Raw genomic sequence first — 23,035 nt, forward strand, 5'->3', positions numbered from 1 at the left:
ACAGATTAGGATGTGGTGTAAATTTAACACTGTTATTGCCACTAGCATTGTAATGGTGTCATAATTCATATTGTTTGTGACAAGTTTCATTTGAAACAAATTAAATACAATTAATGTATAGAAAATCACATGTGAGAAACAAGAAAATGATAATTTATATAAGGAAATACAAATTATTGCTCTATGTGTCAAGTATGATAAACAGTTATCATTTCTTTACATCAAATAATGTATTATAGATATATCTTGATATTCAGATATTGCAATCACTGTTATTAAATTTAGTAATTCTTAATATATTGTAAGTAAAAATGAAACAGCATTTTATATATGTTTTACATGGATTCATATTTTTCTAATAACAAATTTTCTCTTCTTAAATTTATTTTTACATAGAAAATACATATTTAACTGTTTTATACAGTGTCAAATGAACTTGTTTCTAGTCACATGTGAATTTAAACTAAACATCTATAATTTTTTCTCTGATTTTCTTAAGTAGTTCCCAAACTATTTAGATTTATGGATCCCTTTAAAAATACTAAAATATTTCCATACTCCCTACATATATATGCAAATGTTTGTGTTTATTTGTGTTGAATATGCTCTGTAAGCGAAGTGACTTGTGTACATACTAATTGTGTATGTAATAAGTAATGTTTTGTAACAAATCCTATAATTCTATCAGTATATATTTTAGGAAAATGCCTTTTGAAGGTTTTGCAGGCCTTATGGACATGGTCTAGCAAACTATGGTTCCTAGAGTTGCTGGAAATGATTTAGAAACCCCAGTTTGCTCAAGCCTGAGTTAGATCTTCTCATTAACTAATACCATGTGTCATCACAAACACATTTTAATAATGATTATTGATTTTGAAGTATGATTTTGATTTCTACTCTTGATCAGTTCTTTAAAATTAGCTTAATTCTACTTATTAAAATTTTACATGATAGAGAATGAATTACCTATGTGTGAGTTAAATTAATGATTAATTAACAAAACACTAAATTCTGACAAATTATATTTATCTAGCCTCTCCTGGAAGAGAATGCAACACAGTCCGAGACGACCAACAGGAGATCGACGTTTTCCAACTTCTGGAAAAAGGTTCGACTGCTGATACCTTTCATCTGGCCCAAAAAGAATATTTTCCTCCAGTTCAGGGTGTTGTTCTGTTTTATTTTATTAGCCTTAGGAAGAGTTGCAAATATCTTTATACCTCTGTATAATAAGAAGATTGGTAAGTAGAGCTCAATTTGAAGTTTATTAAATAGTAATTAAAATATTTTTAAACTCCTACCGTACGATTAATAATCTGCTTCTGAATTGCTTTCGAGTCTTCTTTACGAGCAGATCTTTAAGTCTGCTCAACAAGATTTACGTGTAAAATTAGATTGTCATTGTTGTGTATAAATTGATATTTCATTTATGGATATAACTCTTTATGTATTGTAATTAATATATTTTAATTGCAGTACGTACTTCTGTATATATTAAAGTTTCTTTTTATAGTAAACAGTTTGACGTTGCAACCCGGAGAGAGTTCATTAACATATCATTGGGATTTTATTTTGATTTACGTCGGATTATGGTTTCTTCAGGGTCAAGGTAATTATATTTTTATTATTATATATTTTAGCATAAAATGTTCATACAATTATGTTTTGTTTATAACTTTAACAAAGATCTTAATACATGCACTTTTTACTGTTCGTTTTTATTTGCTCTTTCTGCTCAGTGGTTAGTAAGAGTGTTTTTTTTCATACCCATTGTGTTGAGATGACGGTGAGGGATGGGACTTAACATATCTAAGACAGCAATTGTGAAAATTCTTTGGGTTTTGGCCTGCACGGGTTTGATCCCAAACCTTAACCACCTCAGCCATCAGATTTTCCACTATTTAGTCAAATTTATTTAATTATTAAGACTGTGCTGTATAAAATCTATTTATTTTTATCATAAAATAAATATATTTGAGAAACAGAATTTTTTTCAGAATTTAGAAGTGTGGATAAAATGGATTTCTGTTTGATTTTGTTTCATGAATTTAAGTTACATAAATAAATTAAGTTATATAATTGGAGTACACTGATGGAATAAGGCAATGCAACATGCAAGCAGTCTTCAGGTCTGTCGAGAGGAGTTTCTGTCAGAAACCATCCCCTATTTAGTTATTACACGTGTTAAGAAAAACTAGGAATTCCACATGACCAGCCTTTCGAACAGGTGTAAACCCACAAACCAGTGTTCACTAGTTTTAAACACTTGGCTATTGGTGGGCAGGTCGTATAATTAGATTTGGGCCACGTGAGAATGAAGTAAATTAATTTTTCCACAATTCCGATTTGAAATACCATCGAGAAAATGAAAACTTTAAAAGCAGCCGAGTAGATGTCTTTCTTCTCTTCTAGTGTGGAATTAAGAAAGCCTTTTTGAATCAAGTCTCAATGTTAATGCCAAACATCATTGAGAAATTAAGCGTTATGTCTCAATATCTAGTTTTTATTAGTATAAAAAATGCATATTTCCTTTCAAATTATTTAAGTCATTTGAAATTGTGTTCTTGTTTTTAATTCTGTAGAGTTATCTCAATGTAAATTTTATAATTGGGATCAAAAATATAAATGAAACAGCTCACTGTACAATGAAATCTAAATTTTGCTTTTAAAATAAGAAAAGATAATATAAAATTTTAATTTAAATCTTTCATTTAAAATTGAATTAAATTGCAGGAAACAACAGTCTTTTGAATAATATGCGATCAGTTCTGTGGATTCGAGTGCAACAGTACACTGTTAAAGAAGTTCAGATCAGACTCTACACTCATCTTCTAGGGTAAACGAATATCCATTTTATTAATTATTTCATCTGTAAATATAAATTAATTAAATGTAAGATTGCTGTACACCTATTTCTTGTACTGGGGATAGAGAGTTTAAGCAAAGCGGTTGGGTTAACAATAGCAAGTCTCTGAGTTATTTTACTTTATATGTTCAGCATGGTCCAGCTATCACTCTTACACTTTACTTAAGAGGGCATTTATACAGAATACTGCATAAACTGAACACAGAATAAACTGTTTACCGAATTATAAATACAGTATACAGTTTATTCTGTGATGTTTTTTGACTTTATATTTTAAGCGATATTGTTGTAATATTTAATTTATTCAGTAATAAAATTGTTTTGATTTTTAAGAAGTTATATAATAGTTGTCAAGTAAGTTAAATATTTCCTGTTGACAAGGATTTGTTGCAGATTAATATATGTATGTCAGTACCTTCTGACTATATAACATACATATTTTCTTTATTTTTCACAGTTTATCATTGCGCTGGCACATAATGAGGAAAACTGGAGAAGTGTTACGTGTTATGGACAGAGGAACAAACAGCATTACCAATTTACTCAGGTTATTCTTCTTATATTCAAATTTAGTATTTTTCATTAATTTAGTAATAATTATCAGATTATTTTTCTCACAGTTGGATAATAATATAACAAAGCCACCAAAAATTAAAATGATTATCCAATAATTGTTTTTTTTCCATTCAGTTACATTGTATTTAGTATATTCCCAACCGTGGCGGACATCTTGATCGCCATTGTATATTTCTCTTCGGCATTCGGCCTGTGGTACGGACTGATAGTGTTTGTGACAATGGGTCTCTATTTAGGTAATTCTAAATTTAAGTGAATTTTTATTGTTTTAAATTTTAATCAAAAACTGAATTTCAAGTTGTTTCTCAATTTATATTCATTATCAACGTATTACTCAAGAATAAATTGTTTGACAAATAGTATACACTGATGGGAAGTTACGTACAATAAATCTGTACTAATATAACAGCAGCATTAGTAAAGGATATTGCTTTTGTACCATATCTTAGAACGATCGTTCTAAGATATGGTACAAAAGCAATTATCAGTTTAATTATATTAATGTAATAAAAATTTCAAATTAAATATTTTAACTGAAGCAATAAACTACAAAACTACTTTAACAGAATATCATTAGGTAAGATTTGAATAGAACAATACATTAATTCCTTTGACACTAACAACTCCATCATTAATTTTCAGACATAAGAAATGTAATACAGTGAAGTATCAAAAATCCAGATTTGGCTTTCAAAATAATGGATATTAATCCCTTCGGTGGTAATTTTGTTGTTCATTCTTTTGGCCATGTGTTGTTGTTCCAATGTGTACAGTCAAACCTGTTTTTATGCGCTCTTTTTATGTGCGATTTTTATTTGTGCGATTTTTTAATGCGAATTTTTAATTTGTGCGGTATAGTTGGCGACTAGTCTCGTGCGATTCGTCATGTCTTACGTTGACTTATTATAGCTAAATAAACTTATTATAGCATAAATGCACTTATTATAGTAATATTATTGCATGAATATGCGAAAAATGAAATAATTTACTTTTTAAGTCAACAAAACACCATCTGGACAAAAATATGTAAAACAGACGATAGACCAGACGATGCAGTCAAGTGCTGACATCTGTTGTCAATAAATTCTATTTCGTACGGTTTTGAGTTATTTTCTATGTGAGACTTTTTTTATGCGGTCCCTGTTGACCGCATAAAAAAAAATATTTTTTAATTGTGTCGCGAAAACTATTATTTACAGCCATTCGTGAAGTTTCGTGAGATTTTTTTTAATGCGGTCCCTATCCCCCGCATAAAAACAGGTTTGACTGTATTTGGAACGGAGTATTTGGAATTCAAAGTATTTAAAATGGTTATATTTACACATATATTTAAAAATATGGATGGTCCGACCCAATTAGTTCGGGTTTTCAATGTCTCACTGTACTATTATTTTGCTTCTCTTGTGCTAGACCCCAAACCGTAGTGCAGAGATTCTGAGAAAACATCTTTTGTGGCTGCACCTTTATGAACACATAATAGAGATATTTTGCAATAGTGCACAGGTTACTTTGCATTTAGATTTTTATTATTTTTAAATGAACTTCAGTAAATAAAACAGTCCAAAAAGACAGAAATTTCAATGATACTTATCAGTGAAAAGTTAGAAAATCAGCATTAACTTGCTAGAAAAAATGAGGTCTGCAAATGGCGTTTTTAGTGCAAAAACATGAGAGCACAGTACTATTGTTTTCCGAGGATGACATTGAAATTTCACACTGGAGTCTGACTATAAATTAACTTTAAATGCAATTATATTTAATGATTCATATTACTTCTAAATGATTAAAAACTTTAGAAATTTAAGATAAAAATCTTAATTTTTTTGTAGCTGCCACAATTGCTATAACTGAATGGAGAACAAAGTTTCGTAGATTAATGAACAAGATGGATAATGCTACGCAGGCAAAGGCAGTGGATGCTCTTCTGAATTTTGAAACTGTAAGTTTAAAATCTTGTTAATGTTTTCACGAAAGAAGAAACTTTATAAAAAGTTAAGAATAGTAATTATGATTGAATCATGTTAGGAATTATATCCATAAACTCTGTATTATTATAAATTTTATTGCAAGCATTTATAAAAAGTTCATATATAATTGGAATAAAACACAATTCTTCTATGAACTCCTTTAGTTGAATTACTTTTTATTATAAACAATACTGTCGAAAGACAAACTGGGCCTCAATTTCTCATTTTGTGTATCTTTACCCTACTGGGCCATTCATCGTGTATAGTTTAGTGGTGATGGGTTGGAAAAGTATGTAATTATACATGATGTTGACGGAGGAGATCTCGAGGCATTGTACGGACGTTTCAGTGGTATTAGTGGCATACTAACTTGTTCGTATAAACCTATTTACTAGTTATGTTCGGAGTGGTCTATGTATTGTATACACAATTAAAAGGGACACATACACATTCAAACACCTTTATTCCTAAGTATTGTATGCCAATCTGGACATTGAAGAATAGAAAATATGACTTATTAGCTGAAATTTATAAATGGTGGTCCCTGTTTGGGCTGACTTTGTCTTCAAATATTTAACTACAATAAGAACCATATGATGAAAAAACTGACTGAAATTATCACGGTCTTAATATTATAATGTATTATTTTCGGAAATTATTTACTAATTGTGATCATTTTTCAATTCATTCAACAGTAATTGGTAACCAACCCCTAAAATCTTGGATTTATTTATTGGTATTATAATAATTATTATAGTAATTTAATTATAATGCTAATCTGGTTATGCAGTCTGGTTGTCATCCTGTTTGGATGTTGACAGCTTAACATCAGAAATGGTTAAGGTTTTGGCCTACTGTTCTAGGGATCAAGATCAAATTGGGAATCTTTCATGGGTGGCATTACGTGAAGGATTCCTCAGGGATTATGGGGCTCGATCCTCTCTGTTCAACCCATTGTGTTACTAGCAAAATTCACAACAGGTATGGATTAAAGGCCCTCTTAATCTCCACAGTGTGGGAATAATCGAAAAATGTACCTAATCTGTAACAGACATAACTCAAATCAACTGCATGCCATCTTGCATTGTCAAACTAAACTGTGCTGAAATTATCTGTATTCATTTGTCCAGATTTTATATTATCGTTTCTAATATATGAAATATTTCTAGGTCAAATATTATGCGGCCGAGGAATATGAAGTGAAAACCTACTCAGAATGCATAGACTCTTTTCAGGTAAATATATGTACTTGATTTTTCAGATTGTTCTTACAGCAATATCATTGGCAAATTGATTTTATTTAGAATTACATCATTATGCATTTCGGGTTGGTCTAATTTATTCCAACCCCTCTTCAGTGCTAAAACAAAAAAATTTTTTTAGAACACGACATTAATGTATAACAACAACAAGTTTAAAAAGGGGGAGAGAACTTACAATATACGTTGGTGTAGATTACAACATTATATTTATATGGGTGGGAGGGCAAACCTTCCTCACATTGACTGGTATCCTAAAATTACAATTTTTTGTATACATCTTATTAATATGGCTAAATTTAAATAAAACTTGCAAACAACACTTATACTCACAAATTAAAAAATCGTTTTCACCACAGATGTATAATAAATACTCTAAAAACATCAAATGATTAAATAAGCCGACAAACAAATGTATAGGTATAATGCATTCACAAAGCATAAATTACATTAACAAATTAACGACACTATTATTTCATGTATACCACGTTGAATTCTATTACAATAGTAATCACGCGATGACTTCCTATTACTTATTAATTTATTTTAGTGCCATCTATTAGATTGTACCAGCGATAATCAATTTCCATACCTTTTGAATTATTAATTAAATTATTATTTTTTTGATTTCTTATTTCTATATGTTCTTTGAATTTTCTTTTATACATATCTTTTTCAACATGCAAAATTTTAATATTATTTCGATTAATGTTACAATTATTATTATTAGTGTGGTTAAACCACGGGGAATTACTGTACTTGACTCGGATGGCAGCTTCATGTTCTTTGACTCTTACTTCTAACACTCGCCCGGTTTCACCAATATACACACATGGATTATGACAATTACATTCTAGTTTATATACAACACCAGCTTTTTTTTCTAAAGGATCTAACTTATTATTACTACTTTTACTTTTATTAATACATCTACAAATATTTTGTGAAAGTTTATAGGTCAAGGATGGGGCCAAACAAATGTTATGATTATTTTGTTATGCGTATGATGTAATTCTAAATAAAATCAATTTGCCAATGATATTGCTGTGAGATTGGTCTACCAATAGTTTTTGGATTACAGAGACTAAATTCGTAATAATATAGACATTACAATAATTATACCTCACACTGCTCTTGTCATATCTGCTTAATAGCATTAAAAATAATGAAAATTTATTGTAACTACATTACAATTAAGAGAAACTATTTTATAATTAACATACAGTAGACCCCCCCCCATAACACAGGTTCATATAACACGGCGAAAAAATTGCGATCGTATTTGTATAACATGATAAAAGAGACTCGTATAACACTGTAAAATGTCGTCATGACAGGATTGGTCGAATCTGGATCAATAGCGGATATTGTACAAACCGTTGAGTTTAAATGAGCAGCTGACCTACTATAAAACATTTATTATTCAATGGTCATAAAAATTATATTTATATTAATGATGTCGCCAAAGTTAAGTTATTTTTCTGCGAAAAATTCGCCAATTAGGAAACACACGTTTGCTGTTCGACGAGCCGCTCCGCGACGAAAACAAGCTTAAGCAATGGCGTCGTCGAACGGTGCACACTCGGTAAGTAATCCTACGATTTTTTGTTTATAGCATAGTTTATATGGATTATTCCCAAAAAATTATACATGTTTTGGAAATTTTGAGTGAAATTAGTCTAGAATCGGTTAATTTTATGGGGGGAAAAAACCTTTCAAACAGCCTTAGCCTCTAAACTGCACACGTGCCGTGCTGTGATTGGCTCATGTATTTAAGTGACTCATATAACACGGAATGTATCTACCATGTTATAGGGGGTCTACTGTAATTAAGGTAAAATTAAATAAGGATAAGTTGAATTAATGAATGCGCCTTTAACAGTCGATGAAATTTAAAGTGGAGTCTGTGATTCTGCTTTCAACTGTTCATACTTGAAAATGACCTGTAAACAGAGTAAAAAATATTTGCATTCTTTAAACTTCATCCATTATTAGAGGCGTACTCTTTAATTTAGCTGTAGTTAAATAAAATTTGTGTATACTATATGAAAAATTTAGCTAAAACTTGTTGAATAAATATTATAAAGTACACATACCTTGTAACTATAAATTGATTTCTCAAATTAATGAATTTTATAAGCACTCTTTTGATTCTATACAAATGTATGCCACATATTTATGTTATTTTTATATGTAATAATGAAATGTTTATCATAATTACTTGCTTTAAATGATCATGTTAGATTAGAATTGTGAAAATGATTAGTGTAAATCATGTCTGCAGTATATATAACAGCTTTTCTAGTGATATTCATGTATTTGGCATACAAATTTTGAGTTTAATTTGTACATTTTTTTCATAATTTTATGAAATCTAATATTTATATTTTTTGTAATATTGTGTAGGCAGCAGAATGGAAGAGTACAGCATCATTAAACTTCCTCAACAGCATTCAAAATCTGGTGATAACTCTGGGGATGTTAGTGGGTTCATTGCTCTGCGCTCATGCTATAGTTCACAAACAAGGCTTTACTGTCGGAGATTATGTTCTCTTTACTTCTTACTTGTTACAGCTCTACACTCCTCTGAATTATTTTGGAACTTACTACAGGTATTAAAGGTTTTTTAATGTTTTAATATTGAATAGATCAGGTAGAATTTATATTTTTTAACAGTATTAAGTACTGGAACGCATACAGTATCTGAAACTTCGTCTATCTTAACTATTTTTTTTTATTAGTAAATAAAAATAAATGAATATTTTGTTGTAATTCATTCAAAATAGTGTAATCTAGTAGCTAGTTTCCTAAATTATATTATTTTGTGTGAAATCTGTACATCAATGCAACCGATGGTTGCTTAAGTGTACATATACGTAACAAAATACAAAGCCAGTTCTATCCAAATCTTGTTAATTTTCTCGTGTGTACAAATTGAGACGATAGTGTTCATCTCTCTCTTTTGATAGCTGACAATTGCCTGTTGTTATAACAATATACATGCAGTATGCTGTCGAGAGTGCTACAGCACAGCTACACAATCTGTAGTCAAGAGTACTGGGTTATGTGTACAAATCATGCAGCATGGTTTGTAAAACCTCTATATATTGGTTGACATCCTGTAATAAATTTATTTTAAATCGACGATTTTAGTTCTCTGTATACATTTCACAATACATGTCGTGCTCATTCCTAATGAGCATAATTGTGGCTAGTTAAGTAGCTGATTTGTCATGCTAACAAATTGAATTTAAACCTATGAGATGCAGTTGCTATGTATTGTTTTATGATCACATAAAACGGTCTCAAACTCATTAAATATGATTTTTGTCGTAGACTAATTTGCAGTTTATGTATATAAAATCTTTATTTTTCAATTTTCATAACACTTCTAGTGAATCTGTTAAATACAAGCGCCTATTTCACACTCGACAATGGCTTTTTTAATCATTTTCTCGCAAATATTTTGCCAATTGAATAAAATCTATCGTTTTTGAACCTTTACTGTTATGTTTGAGAAAAATTATTATAAATTTAGGAAATTTTATTCTATAATTTTAAAAATTATGCATTTTTTTGATAAAAATTGTTTTAAAAAAATTATATTTTAAATATATTTTAAACAGAATGATTCAAACTGCTTTTATAGACATGGAGAATATGTTCGAACTGTTCGAAGTCGTTCCGGAAGTAAGTATCTACTTATATTTTCTCTATTTAAATATTATGAAAGATTTTTATATAAATTTAATGTTACAAAATATATGAGAAATGCTCTTAAGCATTGTTCCTTTATGAGTATTATTAATAAATTCTAATGGACGTTTCATGAGACAGCGCATGAAAACATCCAATAATCTAATATTACATGAAAATGCTATATTTATATAAAGTATGTTTGTAAGCATGGAACCATAGGCGTTACACCGATCTTTTATTTACTCTTTTACGGATAAAACCTGTGCCAAATAAGGAGGAACAAATTCAAATTATTTTAATGGCAGGGATCTGCAGTCGACAAGAGGTTGCCAGTGTTTAAGAGGTCACATCAAGAGCATTTCTCATAGAAAATGCACGAGAAATGCCCTTGCTCAATGCTCATTTATGTTTAATTTATCAAATATCACATAATTTCAAATTAATATGTGAATCAGACATACACAGAACAAGATCAATTAATGAACACAATTCTAAATCCTCCATAGAAGTGCTGACACTTTCTCTTAAGGAAGGAAACAGATGTAATAAATTTTTTGCAGCAAAAAGAGTTTTCCTACAGAAAACATCACAAAAAGACAAAGCTGTAAGTAAACCATTAAACTTACACAACACTGATCTGAACACTATATAAACCTAAACAATGCAATATTTTATTAACAGACACACCACTGAGCAGTTTTCTGCAAGTACTGTATAGAGAGAAGGGATTACTGATAAATTATCAGATACAGCTTTAAGTAGAAGTGAATAATAATAATATTAATTAAATGCTTACTCTACAAAAACGAATGAGGCTAAGTTTTATGAGTAGTGTCTTTAAACTTTATGACTCTTTTATTGGTTCTAAGATGACTTATTTATTTCCAGTCTAGGGGACTGGAATTTTTGTCTAAATTATAAAAAGTAGAGATGAAATATTTTAAGAGACTTTTTAAAATAGAATGTTCAGCTTCAAGCTCTGCAGTTCGTCTTGAATTGGGAAAACCTCCATTGGAATTGAAATTTGTCAAGGATATTCTTCTGTTTTGGTCAAAAATTATGGAGTTACCCTCATACGACTTGTGCCGAATTATTTATAATGTTTTGTTAACAGCAGTCAAACCTTGTAAGAAAAGTTGGCCTGCTTCAGTTAAAAATATTTTTGTTTTCGACTCGATCAGCTTCATTATTGAGAACTCATTTAAATGCTATAATTCAAACTAAGTCAGACCAACTGTGGAATCAGGATATATCGTCTACTTCATCTAAATGAGTTAACTTGTTTGAAACGCACCTGGGTTAGTGTACAAAAATCTACTTAAACTGTGAGACTAATTTTTCCACAAAAAGCCTCATTATGCAACTTAGACTTAATAAATTTCGGATTATATTAAAGGACTACCGGATAAATATATCAAGAGAAAAGTTTTGTAGTTATTGCAGTAGCAAAGAGGAAGAGAATCTCTTAATACACTTGTTTGGATCTTGTCAAGATTAAATTAAATTAAATTAAATACTTAAAGGCAGATTGATGGGCAGAAAGTAAATGGGAAGAACTAAAGGAAATGCATAAGTGTGCTGGGAAACATTGCTGTAGCAGACAAATATATGTGGTTCACAAAGTATTTTAATACATTTCAAATGATTTGCATTAAGAAAACATGAATATATTTGCAAATTTTATTTCTATGTAATTAAATTTATTGGAGTTAAACGTTTTGAGGTGATTATAATGTAATAAATAAAATTAAAAAGTTATAATTTACTGTAATTTAGATAATTTAAGCATAATTTAACTTAACAGGTAGAAGATGATAAGAATGCCGTCAGTTTGCAAGTGACCAAGGGCCAAATTGAATTTCGTAATGTTTACTTTTCGTACATGCCAGAGTAAGTAACGCTCTTTAAAGTTTTAAATCTGTTTTTATCAAATTACACTAATTTTGTTAAGTGCTGATTTTTGTGGTAATTTGTTCTGTTAACAACAAGAGTCTGTAATGATTTGTAATTTACAGAAAATACATTGTGTTAAAAGGTTTTAGATGATACTTTCTTTGTCTTGAGTCAAGTATTTTGATGTGAGAATCATCTTTTAAAAATAGAGACAATTCTGATAACATTAAACGCTGTTAAATCACTATTGTTAATTTCACAGTTCTGTAAAAATGTATTTAAATGATTTGCAAATTTAAGGTGATTATACTCCATACATATTTACTAGATACAATGTTTCACAGACTTCTGTAGCTGATCGTAATGCTTAATGACAATCTAGTGGTAGTGTATATTTAAACATTGCTTATTGTTTGCTAGATTAGGGATTAAAATAACACTTTGCACACAGATGTTAGCATTTGCTAAATTAATGACAGTTATCATTTGTTTGGGAAAGTCTCATTTCCTCATCCTGTTTGACCCTCACATTTCATCATTCTGTGTTGTCAGAAATTTCAACACCTATGTTTTTTGACTTTTTACAGACTTGCGTCTTATTTACTAACAGGTATCCATACCCAATCTGTTTCAAGCAACATCACGTGACTTGTCACGACTCCATCATCCTTTTGAATCTATTCACTTCTAGATCTAAATTATATTAACGATTTGTTTGAAAATTGCAGAACTGTAGTCTAGAAATTCAACATTACTTTACTTACATTTATTAAATCGTTTTGTTATTGCTTTCTACTGCATATTTGATGAGGAAATATATATTTCAGGAGACCCATTCTTCACAATATATCATTTTTGGTGCCTCCAGGAAAAACACTTGCGTTGGTAAGTCAGTATCAGTTAAACTTTTAAAAATAATGATTAATAAGTTTAGATTCATTTAAAAAGTACCCAAATTATCTTACCTATAACTATTATGATGACAATACATCTTTTCTTAAAGCTGTATTGTCATCCATTTTGTTGTCTCTTATGTCTTTAACAATTTTTACGATGATGACAATACATCTTTAAAAAAAGGTGTATTGTCGTCATCATAAAAATTGTTAAAGATATATGAGACAAGAAAATGTATGAAGTAATATAAAACACTGACTTGTACTCTATGAAATAGATATGATAATTAGTATATTTTTTTAAAATGAATCCACACTTAATCATTATTAGTAAATGAACTGTTGATAATTTACCATTTCAAATAATTTATGTACGTGTTTTAAGGTTGGTCCTACGGGAAGTGGAAAAAGTACGATCATTAGACTGCTGTTCAGGTTTTACGACATCCAGTCCGGTCAGATAATCATCGATGGACAGGATATAAGAAAGGTTGAGTATTATTTGATCTCTTGCTATTTTGTCTATCGTATTTCAAATATAAAACTATGATACTGTTATAAAAGAAGAGTTACGATAAGCATATCTTTGGTTTGCTTTACGAGAAGACCGACAGATGACAAGTTAGACAAAGAGTCGAAAAAGCTTTTAGCATCTTCAGCCTCGGACGAGAGCAAAGATTTCCAGTTCTTGACAGTTACATTTATGTACAGTGCTAATAGTGGGATGGTAGTAATGTGTAGAAACTAAGTAAGGGTTATTATGGTCAGGTCAACTTCACTAAAAATGCTACAGGGTCTTTCAACCCTTGTTAAAGGTTAAAGACAGAAATTCTAACATTGAAGACATTTTTCTATTATGTTTTCAACACCACCTCATTTAAATATAATCAGGTTTAAGTTATTCATGAAATTGGTAATCAGAATCAACTTAAAATGAAATTTATCCATTTTATTTCTATTTTTAAGTTAATTTAGTAAGTATTTTTATAAATTTAGAATTATAATTTAATTGCTACAGGTCTGCATAAACGTTTTAAAGAAATAATAAAATGATTTTTTTTATTAAACAAGGTAACTCAAAAGTCGCTTCACGAGAACATAGGCATAGTTCCTCAGGATACCGTACTCTTTAACAACAGTATCAGGTAAGTATAACCACAGAACGTGATGTGATAATTGTGTTTATTGCTAGATGATGATTATTCTATTATATGACATTTTTTTAGTTACTTTCATCTTCAATGTAAATTAATTATTAAATCCTAATGCTCGAACTATCTTATAAACGTGAAAATTTAGATTTCTCTCTAAATTTCCAGCATTCACTGTTTAAAAAACAAATGTTTTCGGCTACGTTCAGTGGCCTGCGTTCGGTTAAGTAGATTCTATATTGAACATTATTCCAAACATCAAATCTGCTATAGATGTTCAGTATAGAATCTTCTTGACCTAATGCAGGCCACTGAATGTATCCAAAGAAGTTTGTTTTTTAAACGGCAAATGCTGGAAATTGAAAGAAAGGTGTAAATTTTCATGAATGTAAATTACTTCAGTAAAATCAATTCTGCTGCTGTGGAGATTTCAGTAAGATCAGATGTAATCTGATTTGGATCACCATGACATCTAGTTTATCGGGTGTAGTACTTGGCATCATTTGCCATTCACTTACTTGTATTGATTTATCTTGCCGTTACTCATTTAGTTGGCATAATTGGCATTATTGTGCCTGGACATAGGCTTTATGCTTACTTATTAATTACATAACATTTAATTAATTTAAAAAGTTAATATTTAAAAATATTCTAACTTAATTTTAATTGATGTAATCAATTAAACCTTCAACATCCAGCAAATATTTTAAATGAATGAACATTTTCAGCTAGCTTAGCCATTGTTGAATTCTAAATCTGAAACTAAATGTTAAAGAATGATTATAAATGAGGAAATAATGAAACAACAGTCTTGTGCATGGTATCGTTACATGCTATGTTTATAAATCTCCAGTAATTCAAAGTGTTTAGCTATTGTTGGGTTGCAGACTGTCTTAACTGTCAATGCTCTATCCTATGTGATTATATTGCTGCAAATGCCGAAAGGCATTATGTTAATGTTTCGTAATCCTCTCATTCAAATGTCTGGAAGTATAGCTTACATGTAAATTATCTTGCTGGACATTAAAGGTTTTGTTTCACAATAAGTTATTACATAATTGTATAAAGATTGAACAATTATTAACTTATTTTTGCAGCTATAATATAAGATATGGAAAGGTAACGGCATACGAAGAAGAGGTGGAAGAAGCTGCAAAAGCAGCGGACATTCACAGCCAAATTCTAACTTTTCCTGATGGTAGGTAAATGCCTTTAATATGTTCTCTGTCAGTTCTGCATTATGTGATATTCACATGATGCAGAACCACATCAACCAGCAGTGAACATGTTAAGCTTAATAAAACTAATCCAGTTTTAATTGTTTTTACGTAAATAACAATTTCAGTTAAGAATTTGAACAAAGTCATTACATTTTATTGAGCTGTTTTCACTTTTTTGATGATTTAGAATCATATTTATTAAATTTTGCATAGTAATGTAGATATAGACATTCTCTATAAGCCTACAAATATAGGATTATATAAAGGGTTACAGGGGATCACAAATTAAGAAATATGAGGTCAAAAGGATTACACATGATCAATAATGAAATTTAAAGATAATGAGATAAACAAATGCACACTTTTGTTCTTTGAATGTTGACAGTAATGGTCAGGCTAATGGGAAATAACACATTGCCAAATTTATTAGCAAGGTTGAGGCCGAAGTTTTAAACGCATAAATGTGTACGTCGGACATTCAGCGTTGCTTTCTTGTAAGCCTAGAAGTTTGACAGTGGTGTTTGGAAAGTCAGTGGAATCATGCTCAACATTCCAAATGCCATTGTCAAACTTCTAGGCTTACAGGAAAGCGGCGCTGAACGTCCGACATACACGTTTACGTGTTTAAAACTTCGGCCTCAACCTCGCTATTAAGGAATATTAAAAACTTCTAGGATCTTTTAAACTTCTTATGTAACTTTAAGCTGTGTAACACATTGTACTTGCGTAAATAAAGTGAAAAAATTATCCTTTGCTGATGTTATTTCTGACAAATGGTAATATGACAAAGGTAAAAGATGAAAACTTCTCTAATTTATTCATTATAATTATGTATAATGAGTGGCCGAACTAAGTTATGATAGGAGCCACGTATCAGAAATATGCGAGAATTGTATATATATATACATATATAACATATATACTGTTATATATATATTAGGGGTAGGGATCCAATGTAAATGAGCCTCATATTAGGGTCTAAAAGAGTTGCACGTGTTGAAAAAACATTTAACATCCTGACAAATTATTTAATTCTGACTTATAAGGATTATCACTGTATAACAGGATGTAACTTAATTTACTTAATAAAGGAAAATAAATGTGCCTGTACACAATTTTATATCAGAATTAATATTTTATTTCTTGACTAATTTTATATCAGAATTAATTAAGAAATAATTGCCGTTTAATTATAATTAAGTAAATAAACTAAATTATTTTAGGTTGGAGCTTTTAATGCATTCAAAAATAATTTGATTTAAGAATTAATTATTTTGAATTTCTTCAACTGGAGCAACATTAATCGATTAGTCTTTCCATTTGATAATCATTTATCATCATGCAAATGTAAATGCAAGGTCACCAAAGATTAAACGTTTCCTTTTTAAAAAAGATTTAGAATCCGTTCGTCGAATGTCTGATTAGTGTAGCAATATTTAGGTATTATTGTATCATTTCTTTCAAATGTTAATGGATAAATAGTGTTAGATGAGATCACTTTACATTTTAATTTATAAAACTTATCAAAGAACCTGTATTCTATAAGTTACTGTACCTAATTTAGATCCAGTTGGTATAAATAATTGATTATATCTTTGTTTTCTGAAGATTTTATGAAACTTTTTGATAATTTTTAAATTGATTATTGTACTTTTAACCCATTAAACCTCTACTAACTGGTCAAGGACACAATAAGAAAGCAAACATTCACAACAAACGAAACCCAATATCATAAACAAATACACCAACAACCGCCATAAATGATTGGGATAAATTTTGGATATATGATTATAGATTAGAAATGAATTTGGCACTAGAGTTAGGTGTGAGGCACCATCTCTTATTAAAATTAACAATTATAATGTTTAATTAAAATAAAAATAATTTAAATATGTCCGAGTAACATAACTGGCAGTGTGTCTGCACGGGAAGCGGGAGTTGCAGGTTTGAGTTCTGCTTCGGGTCGATTCTTTCCTTCCAGTTTAATCTAAATTAATTAATTAAATATTATAATTATTAATTTTAATAAGGGATGGCGCCTAACGCCTAACTCTAGTGCCAAGTTCATTACTAATCTATAATCATATATCCAAAATTTAGCCGATCGTTTCCGGCAGTTGTTGGTGTATTTTCATTAAGAAAGCTTTATCACATTCAAATTTTGATAATCCGTCAAGAAAACAAAGAAACTTTAAGTAATTTACTTTTATATTTTGTATTAAATGCTAAAAGTCATATCAAATATTTAAAAATTATGCAAATATTCTGATCCGTGGCATTTTCATTGAATCCAAATTAGAATTGCTATCTTTCAGAAACCAGATAAACTGAAATTGGAGAGAGAAATTGTAACTTATCTGATGTATTATTAATAGAAATGTTATTCTTAAACATTGCCGATAATAAAATTACGAAACATTTTGGGTATCAAGCAATGGCATGATTGCAACTTAATCTTTTTCTCTTCCTTGTGCATAAGTCATTGCTTGTTAGTAAATTTTAAGGTACTCGTTTCTTAATTTTTTTAGAGGCAAAGCTTTCGTTTGGTCATTAAATGGATTGATATAACAACAAATAAAAACTACATGTATTTAGCTCAAGCCACTGATGATAAATAACTACACGTATTTATCGTCGACGACTCAAGGTGATAGCAAACTTTGACCTGGAATTATCTATTGTTTATTTATGTGTAATACAAACTCTGCGTTAACATAACAGTTCTCTTGAGCCATTACAATTTTGTGTTACAGTAAGACTCCCGCTTAATGCTGCCTCAATTAATGCTGATTTGATATAACACGGTCTGCTCGGCGCATAAAAAAAGCTCAAAATTTATGCTGATTCAAATTATTGTGGCATTTCATTGATTATTCCCAAACAAGAAACAATCAGCAAAAGGTGACAGTTTCTCCTAACACTGTATTTTCCTTAAATCTATGTTTGTTTGGTGCAATTTTGGAAAAAATATAACATCACGGATGCCGTAGGCAATATCGACTTTGCTTGGCAAGAATTAACCAATAAATGCAAGAACGAAGTGTGGAAGAAGTTATGGCTGAAGGTATCCAAGAATTCTCAATGAGAAGAACTTAATTGATACAGCAGGACTAGGAGATGTAGACGAGCAGGATATTGAAGAGTTACTGCAGGTTTCTGGTGAGAGCCTTACCAATGACGACCTTCAAGAACTGGAATTCATTTGCAACTGGAAAATAGTGATTCTGAAAACGAAGAACCGAAAATATTTCTCTACAGATTTCGTTAGAAAAAGTTTGGTAATGATAACCGAAATCATTGATCAAATTGTAGCGAATGATCCAGATTTTGAAAGGAGTGCAAAAGCGAGACGATGCATTTTGGATGCCATCTCTTGCTACCAACATTTGCGTAAGTAAAGAAAAAGAAAATGACAAATGAAACTATGCGACTTTATCGTAAAAAACAAGAATTTCAGAAAAGCCAGGACCTTCATCACAAAAAATGAACTTTACATTTCTGTGAGCATATGTTTATGTGTTATTTAACATATATTATTATGCAAATTAATATAAAAATAACTTAAAATTGAAGTAAAATTTGTTTATTTTTGGTTGCGTGTTCTCCCTTTCCCTATTTACTGTATGCTAAAATGACCTCGTTTAACGCTGTTTCGTTTAGCGCTTTGTCATCTCTGAATGCATCCCCGTGTTAAGCGGGGTCTTACTGTACTTAAAATCTTGGAAATAGTACTTTTGTAAGTAAAAATGCTTATAAATAATGAAATTTAAGCATTTATCATTTAGGTTACGACACAGTTGTAGGCGAAAGAGGTTTGAAGTTGAGTGGAGGTGAGAAGCAGAGGATTGCCATTGCCAGGACCATCCTGAAAGCTCCCAAGTTTGTCTTGTTGGATGAGGTAAAGTTTTTACAGAATTAAAATAATTTTTATGTCAATATTCTTCGTTTCAGTCAATTTGATGAGATCATAAAGTGTTTTTCAAGTTTTCCAATCTTTAACTTTGTTAATATCTTATTTTGTTTTGTATATGGAGAATGGAGAGGTATGAGGTTTGCTCCAAAGTGTTATAAAGTCCAAATTGTAATAAACGTTAACAACTAAGCCCATCTCGGAGAAACCATTACTGCTCTTTACATACATAGTGGATACGTAAATAAGCCTGTGTGTGATAAATTTTGCTTTTTTCAGGTTATTGATGAAAATTTTGTTTGTATTTAAAAATTACTAACAAAATTTGCATCAATGAATATATGACTGTGAAAAGAAGAACAAGGTGATGATTATCTGAAGAATCTGTACGAGTTTGAGCATTGTTTCTGCCATATATGGTTTGTTTTGCAATTAAACTATAATTTAATTCTTGAACCCTAGCAAAAATTTGTTTTTGTCAGCATTTTACAATCCCACGAACCATGTAAACTGAAATATATCAGCATAGAAAAGCTCTGGTTTGTTGTGGGGTCTCTGACCTACAGTTCTTGAGCCAAATATGACCCCTGAAGCATATTTCTTTGGCCCACACAGTTCATTTCACTGGTAGTTTATTGGCACTGTCTGAAATAGTTCAGAGTATGTATTAATAATCTTTTGAAGAGCAAAATAGGATCAGTAGACCTTGTTGCAAATTATGGCAACATTTCGTATTTTTGCTTCTACATACCTTTGCGAGCAAACTTTACAAAAACAAAATTATATAAAATCAAAATATTGAACGTCACCATCAACGAATGAATATCTAAATGGCAATTTTAACATTTGGTGCTGCGACATTTATTCCTAACTTTGAGGGCATACTTTCGAAAAAGCAGTTGCAAATTTCACATTAATTTATGCACATTGTTATTTGGAAATAAAAGTATTCTTAATCTTTGATTGTATCTTTCATATGTGGCTCACAGATTTATCTTTTATATCACCTCAGAAAGGTTGGAGACTCTTGAATATAGCTTAATGAATTGTCTATTTTTATCACCAACCTCACTTTATAAGCAATGTTTCCTTGATACCGCTAATCAGTTTAGATTACTGTTTATATTTTCGTCGGATCCACTATCAAACCGCATCACTACATCTACATCTTCTCTCACAAGATCATATTTTAGAAGATCTCTGCACTGTTTTTTTCTAGAGAGGTCATTATCAACTTCTCATTTCATACATAAACAGAGATTAGTGAAAGGACACGTGTATACAAAAACCATTTGATTCAGCTGCAGTAGTGATATTTATCTAATTCTATGATATTCTGAACTTCCAAGATTAGATCGTTCAATGATAATGTAATTACAATTGACTTTCCCCAAATATTTCTTAGAAATCTTCAAGAAAAAAATTAGGAAGCAGTGTGCTTGTAGACTACATTCTTCTAGTTTAGGGGAGGTTTCTACTCATAAAAAAAGGCAACGGTCGTTATAATAAGAGGGTACAAACTGAAATACATTCGTCTTCATATCCTTAGGTTAATGATATAAGAATCCTCTATGATTTGAACAGGAGGTAAATGTTTATATGATAGCTCTCAGCAGTATCACTCTTCCTTTTTGTTAGTGTTGATATTCAACTAACTTTCAAGGTCATGAGGTTAAAGGTAGGGATATTTTATCATTAGGAAGCTTGTTGTACATCATCTGAATCGTATAATTCATTTTTCATTATTCTCTATAATAATTTCCACACTTTTTGACACATTTACTAAATTTACCTTGGAAGTAAAGGGGCAAGAACTTGCAACCCATGCTTCACCAAGGAGAATTTTTCTCCTTGGTGAAGCATGGGTTTCATTTTCCAAGGTCATTTTACTTGTTTATAACGTTTTCTAGTTAGTTTCTGGGATAAAAAATAGCTCGTTTTGTTTACTACAACCCTCTGGATCGTGGTTAAAAACCGGGGGATGATAAAAAGGATAATGACTCCAAGTGGTCAACCCAGTTTTTATCTGCCACCTCTATTGTTAGCACTTGAGTATGCATCTGGATAGCACGCGATCCAGATGCATACTCGATTAGAATGTGTCTAAATATGTTATAATTCCCCCTTCAAGTTAAAAAAATGTGTTCGGTTCAACATACACATTAATCATCATTTTGTCAGCTTCTTCCTCTATCCCATGAGGCTTTTAAACCTCAAATAATGTATATTATTCTCATATGATAAATATTCGTTCTAGGTATCTCATAGGGTAAAGATAATGCCCCATAAATGAGCCTCATATGATAAAGATTAAGGGTTTCAAATGATGGCAGCTTGGTTAAGTGACACTATATGATCTCTATTATCTTAAATGTACCCTTTATGTGACTTTACATCCTTAAATGGAAATCACTTACATTAATTAATAAGAACTTGTGTTACATCCGTTACGTACTTTGATATTTGCCACAAATCCTAAATTTAAGGAGTTCAACTGTAAATTTATCTGCTCATAATTCAAATGAAAGAGGATTTTCTGCTTTTTTAAAAGATGATTATGTCGAGTTTCAGTTATTTTTGTTCTACTTAACCTCAATTAATAGTGAAACAATTTATTTTTAATATTTCTAGTTCCTACTTTATTTAATTTAGTTATTTTTATGTCATTCCAGCCGTTTAGAATGGTTAAACAAACCTTTCTCAACCAAGATACTAGCAGTGTTTAAAAGATATCTCTTAAAATAACTTTGAATATACGTCAGTATGTCTGTCAGACGCAAAATATCTTTACTGTGTACCTGCGGGTACGATGATACCATTAAAAAGACGATTTTTATAATGTCTTATCGTAAATTGTTAAGTGCCTTGAAATTTTTAGTTTATCACTCTCACGTAGTTCTTTATTACGAAAAATATGGTAGATAGTTACATTCCTCAACCTTTCACGAATCGAACAATATATTACACTCATGTCCAAAGTCTAAGCATAACCATTAATTTGGCCCATAACGCAGGAACTGTGGATCAGAACATTGCATCCTTTATGCAGTGTAAACTAAAGTCAAAGTACTGAGCGTTATTGTAAATATTTCTCCACGGAAATGATAAATATGGCGTGTGGTTGCCTCTTGCACGTGCATAAACTGTACAGTGATTGCTTCTGCTGATTATGACGTTGTTTATCAGCTTTATCAGGAGGAAAAGTTCATTCTTAAAACTGTTTGTAATGGCTGATGAGATGCATCTCGTGTTTTTTAGAGCATCTCTCACATGTTCTGTGAGATTTGGGGTCGGAGATGTTGCTGGCCAATTCAGGAAATGAACGTCCTTACTGTCAAGAAAGTGATTGACGAGTATAGTGCCATGTGGGCAGGCATTACCGCTCACGATAATGAAATCTGCTCCTCGGAAAAGTTTCATGTGAGTTTCAAAACCTCGTCTCTGTAGTTTTTGGTTATAATGGCACCTCTTGTAAAAAAGTGGAGCCTGGTGTACCAATGGCCTCACCAAGCATAATGCCACTCCAGACCATGATGCCACCACCTGCAAACTGGTTCTTTCTATGATGTTTGTGGGACTTCCTAGCTTTCAATAGATT

The 23,035-nt window shown here is 30.7% G+C and overlaps 1 protein-coding gene across 1 annotated transcript in view; it reads left to right on the forward strand.

Moving 5' to 3' along the window:
* The window catches only part of Hmt-1 (ABC transporter ATP-binding protein/permease Hmt-1), a 28,635-nt gene that overhangs the window by 3,551 nt on the left and 2,049 nt on the right, over positions 1 to 23,035 (forward strand). Inside the window, exons 4-18 of the mRNA XM_067274622.1 lie at positions 1,034 to 1,241; positions 1,514 to 1,609; positions 2,734 to 2,836; positions 3,324 to 3,413; positions 3,557 to 3,678; positions 5,272 to 5,381; positions 6,579 to 6,644; positions 9,075 to 9,280; positions 10,295 to 10,358; positions 12,172 to 12,257; positions 13,088 to 13,145; positions 13,542 to 13,646; positions 14,228 to 14,301; positions 15,405 to 15,505; positions 19,313 to 19,425. Of these exons, the coding sequence (XP_067130723.1) occupies positions 1,034 to 1,241; positions 1,514 to 1,609; positions 2,734 to 2,836; positions 3,324 to 3,413; positions 3,557 to 3,678; positions 5,272 to 5,381; positions 6,579 to 6,644; positions 9,075 to 9,280; positions 10,295 to 10,358; positions 12,172 to 12,257; positions 13,088 to 13,145; positions 13,542 to 13,646; positions 14,228 to 14,301; positions 15,405 to 15,505; positions 19,313 to 19,425 (1,602 nt within the window). The remainder of the gene's footprint in view (positions 1 to 1,033; positions 1,242 to 1,513; positions 1,610 to 2,733; positions 2,837 to 3,323; positions 3,414 to 3,556; positions 3,679 to 5,271; positions 5,382 to 6,578; positions 6,645 to 9,074; positions 9,281 to 10,294; positions 10,359 to 12,171; positions 12,258 to 13,087; positions 13,146 to 13,541; positions 13,647 to 14,227; positions 14,302 to 15,404; positions 15,506 to 19,312; positions 19,426 to 23,035) is intronic.

This window comes from Centruroides vittatus, unplaced genomic scaffold, assembly GCF_030686945.1.
Source record: "Centruroides vittatus isolate TY-2023 unplaced genomic scaffold, ASM3068694v2 contig_550, whole genome shotgun sequence".
Lineage (NCBI taxonomy): Eukaryota > Metazoa > Arthropoda > Arachnida > Scorpiones > Buthidae > Centruroides > Centruroides vittatus.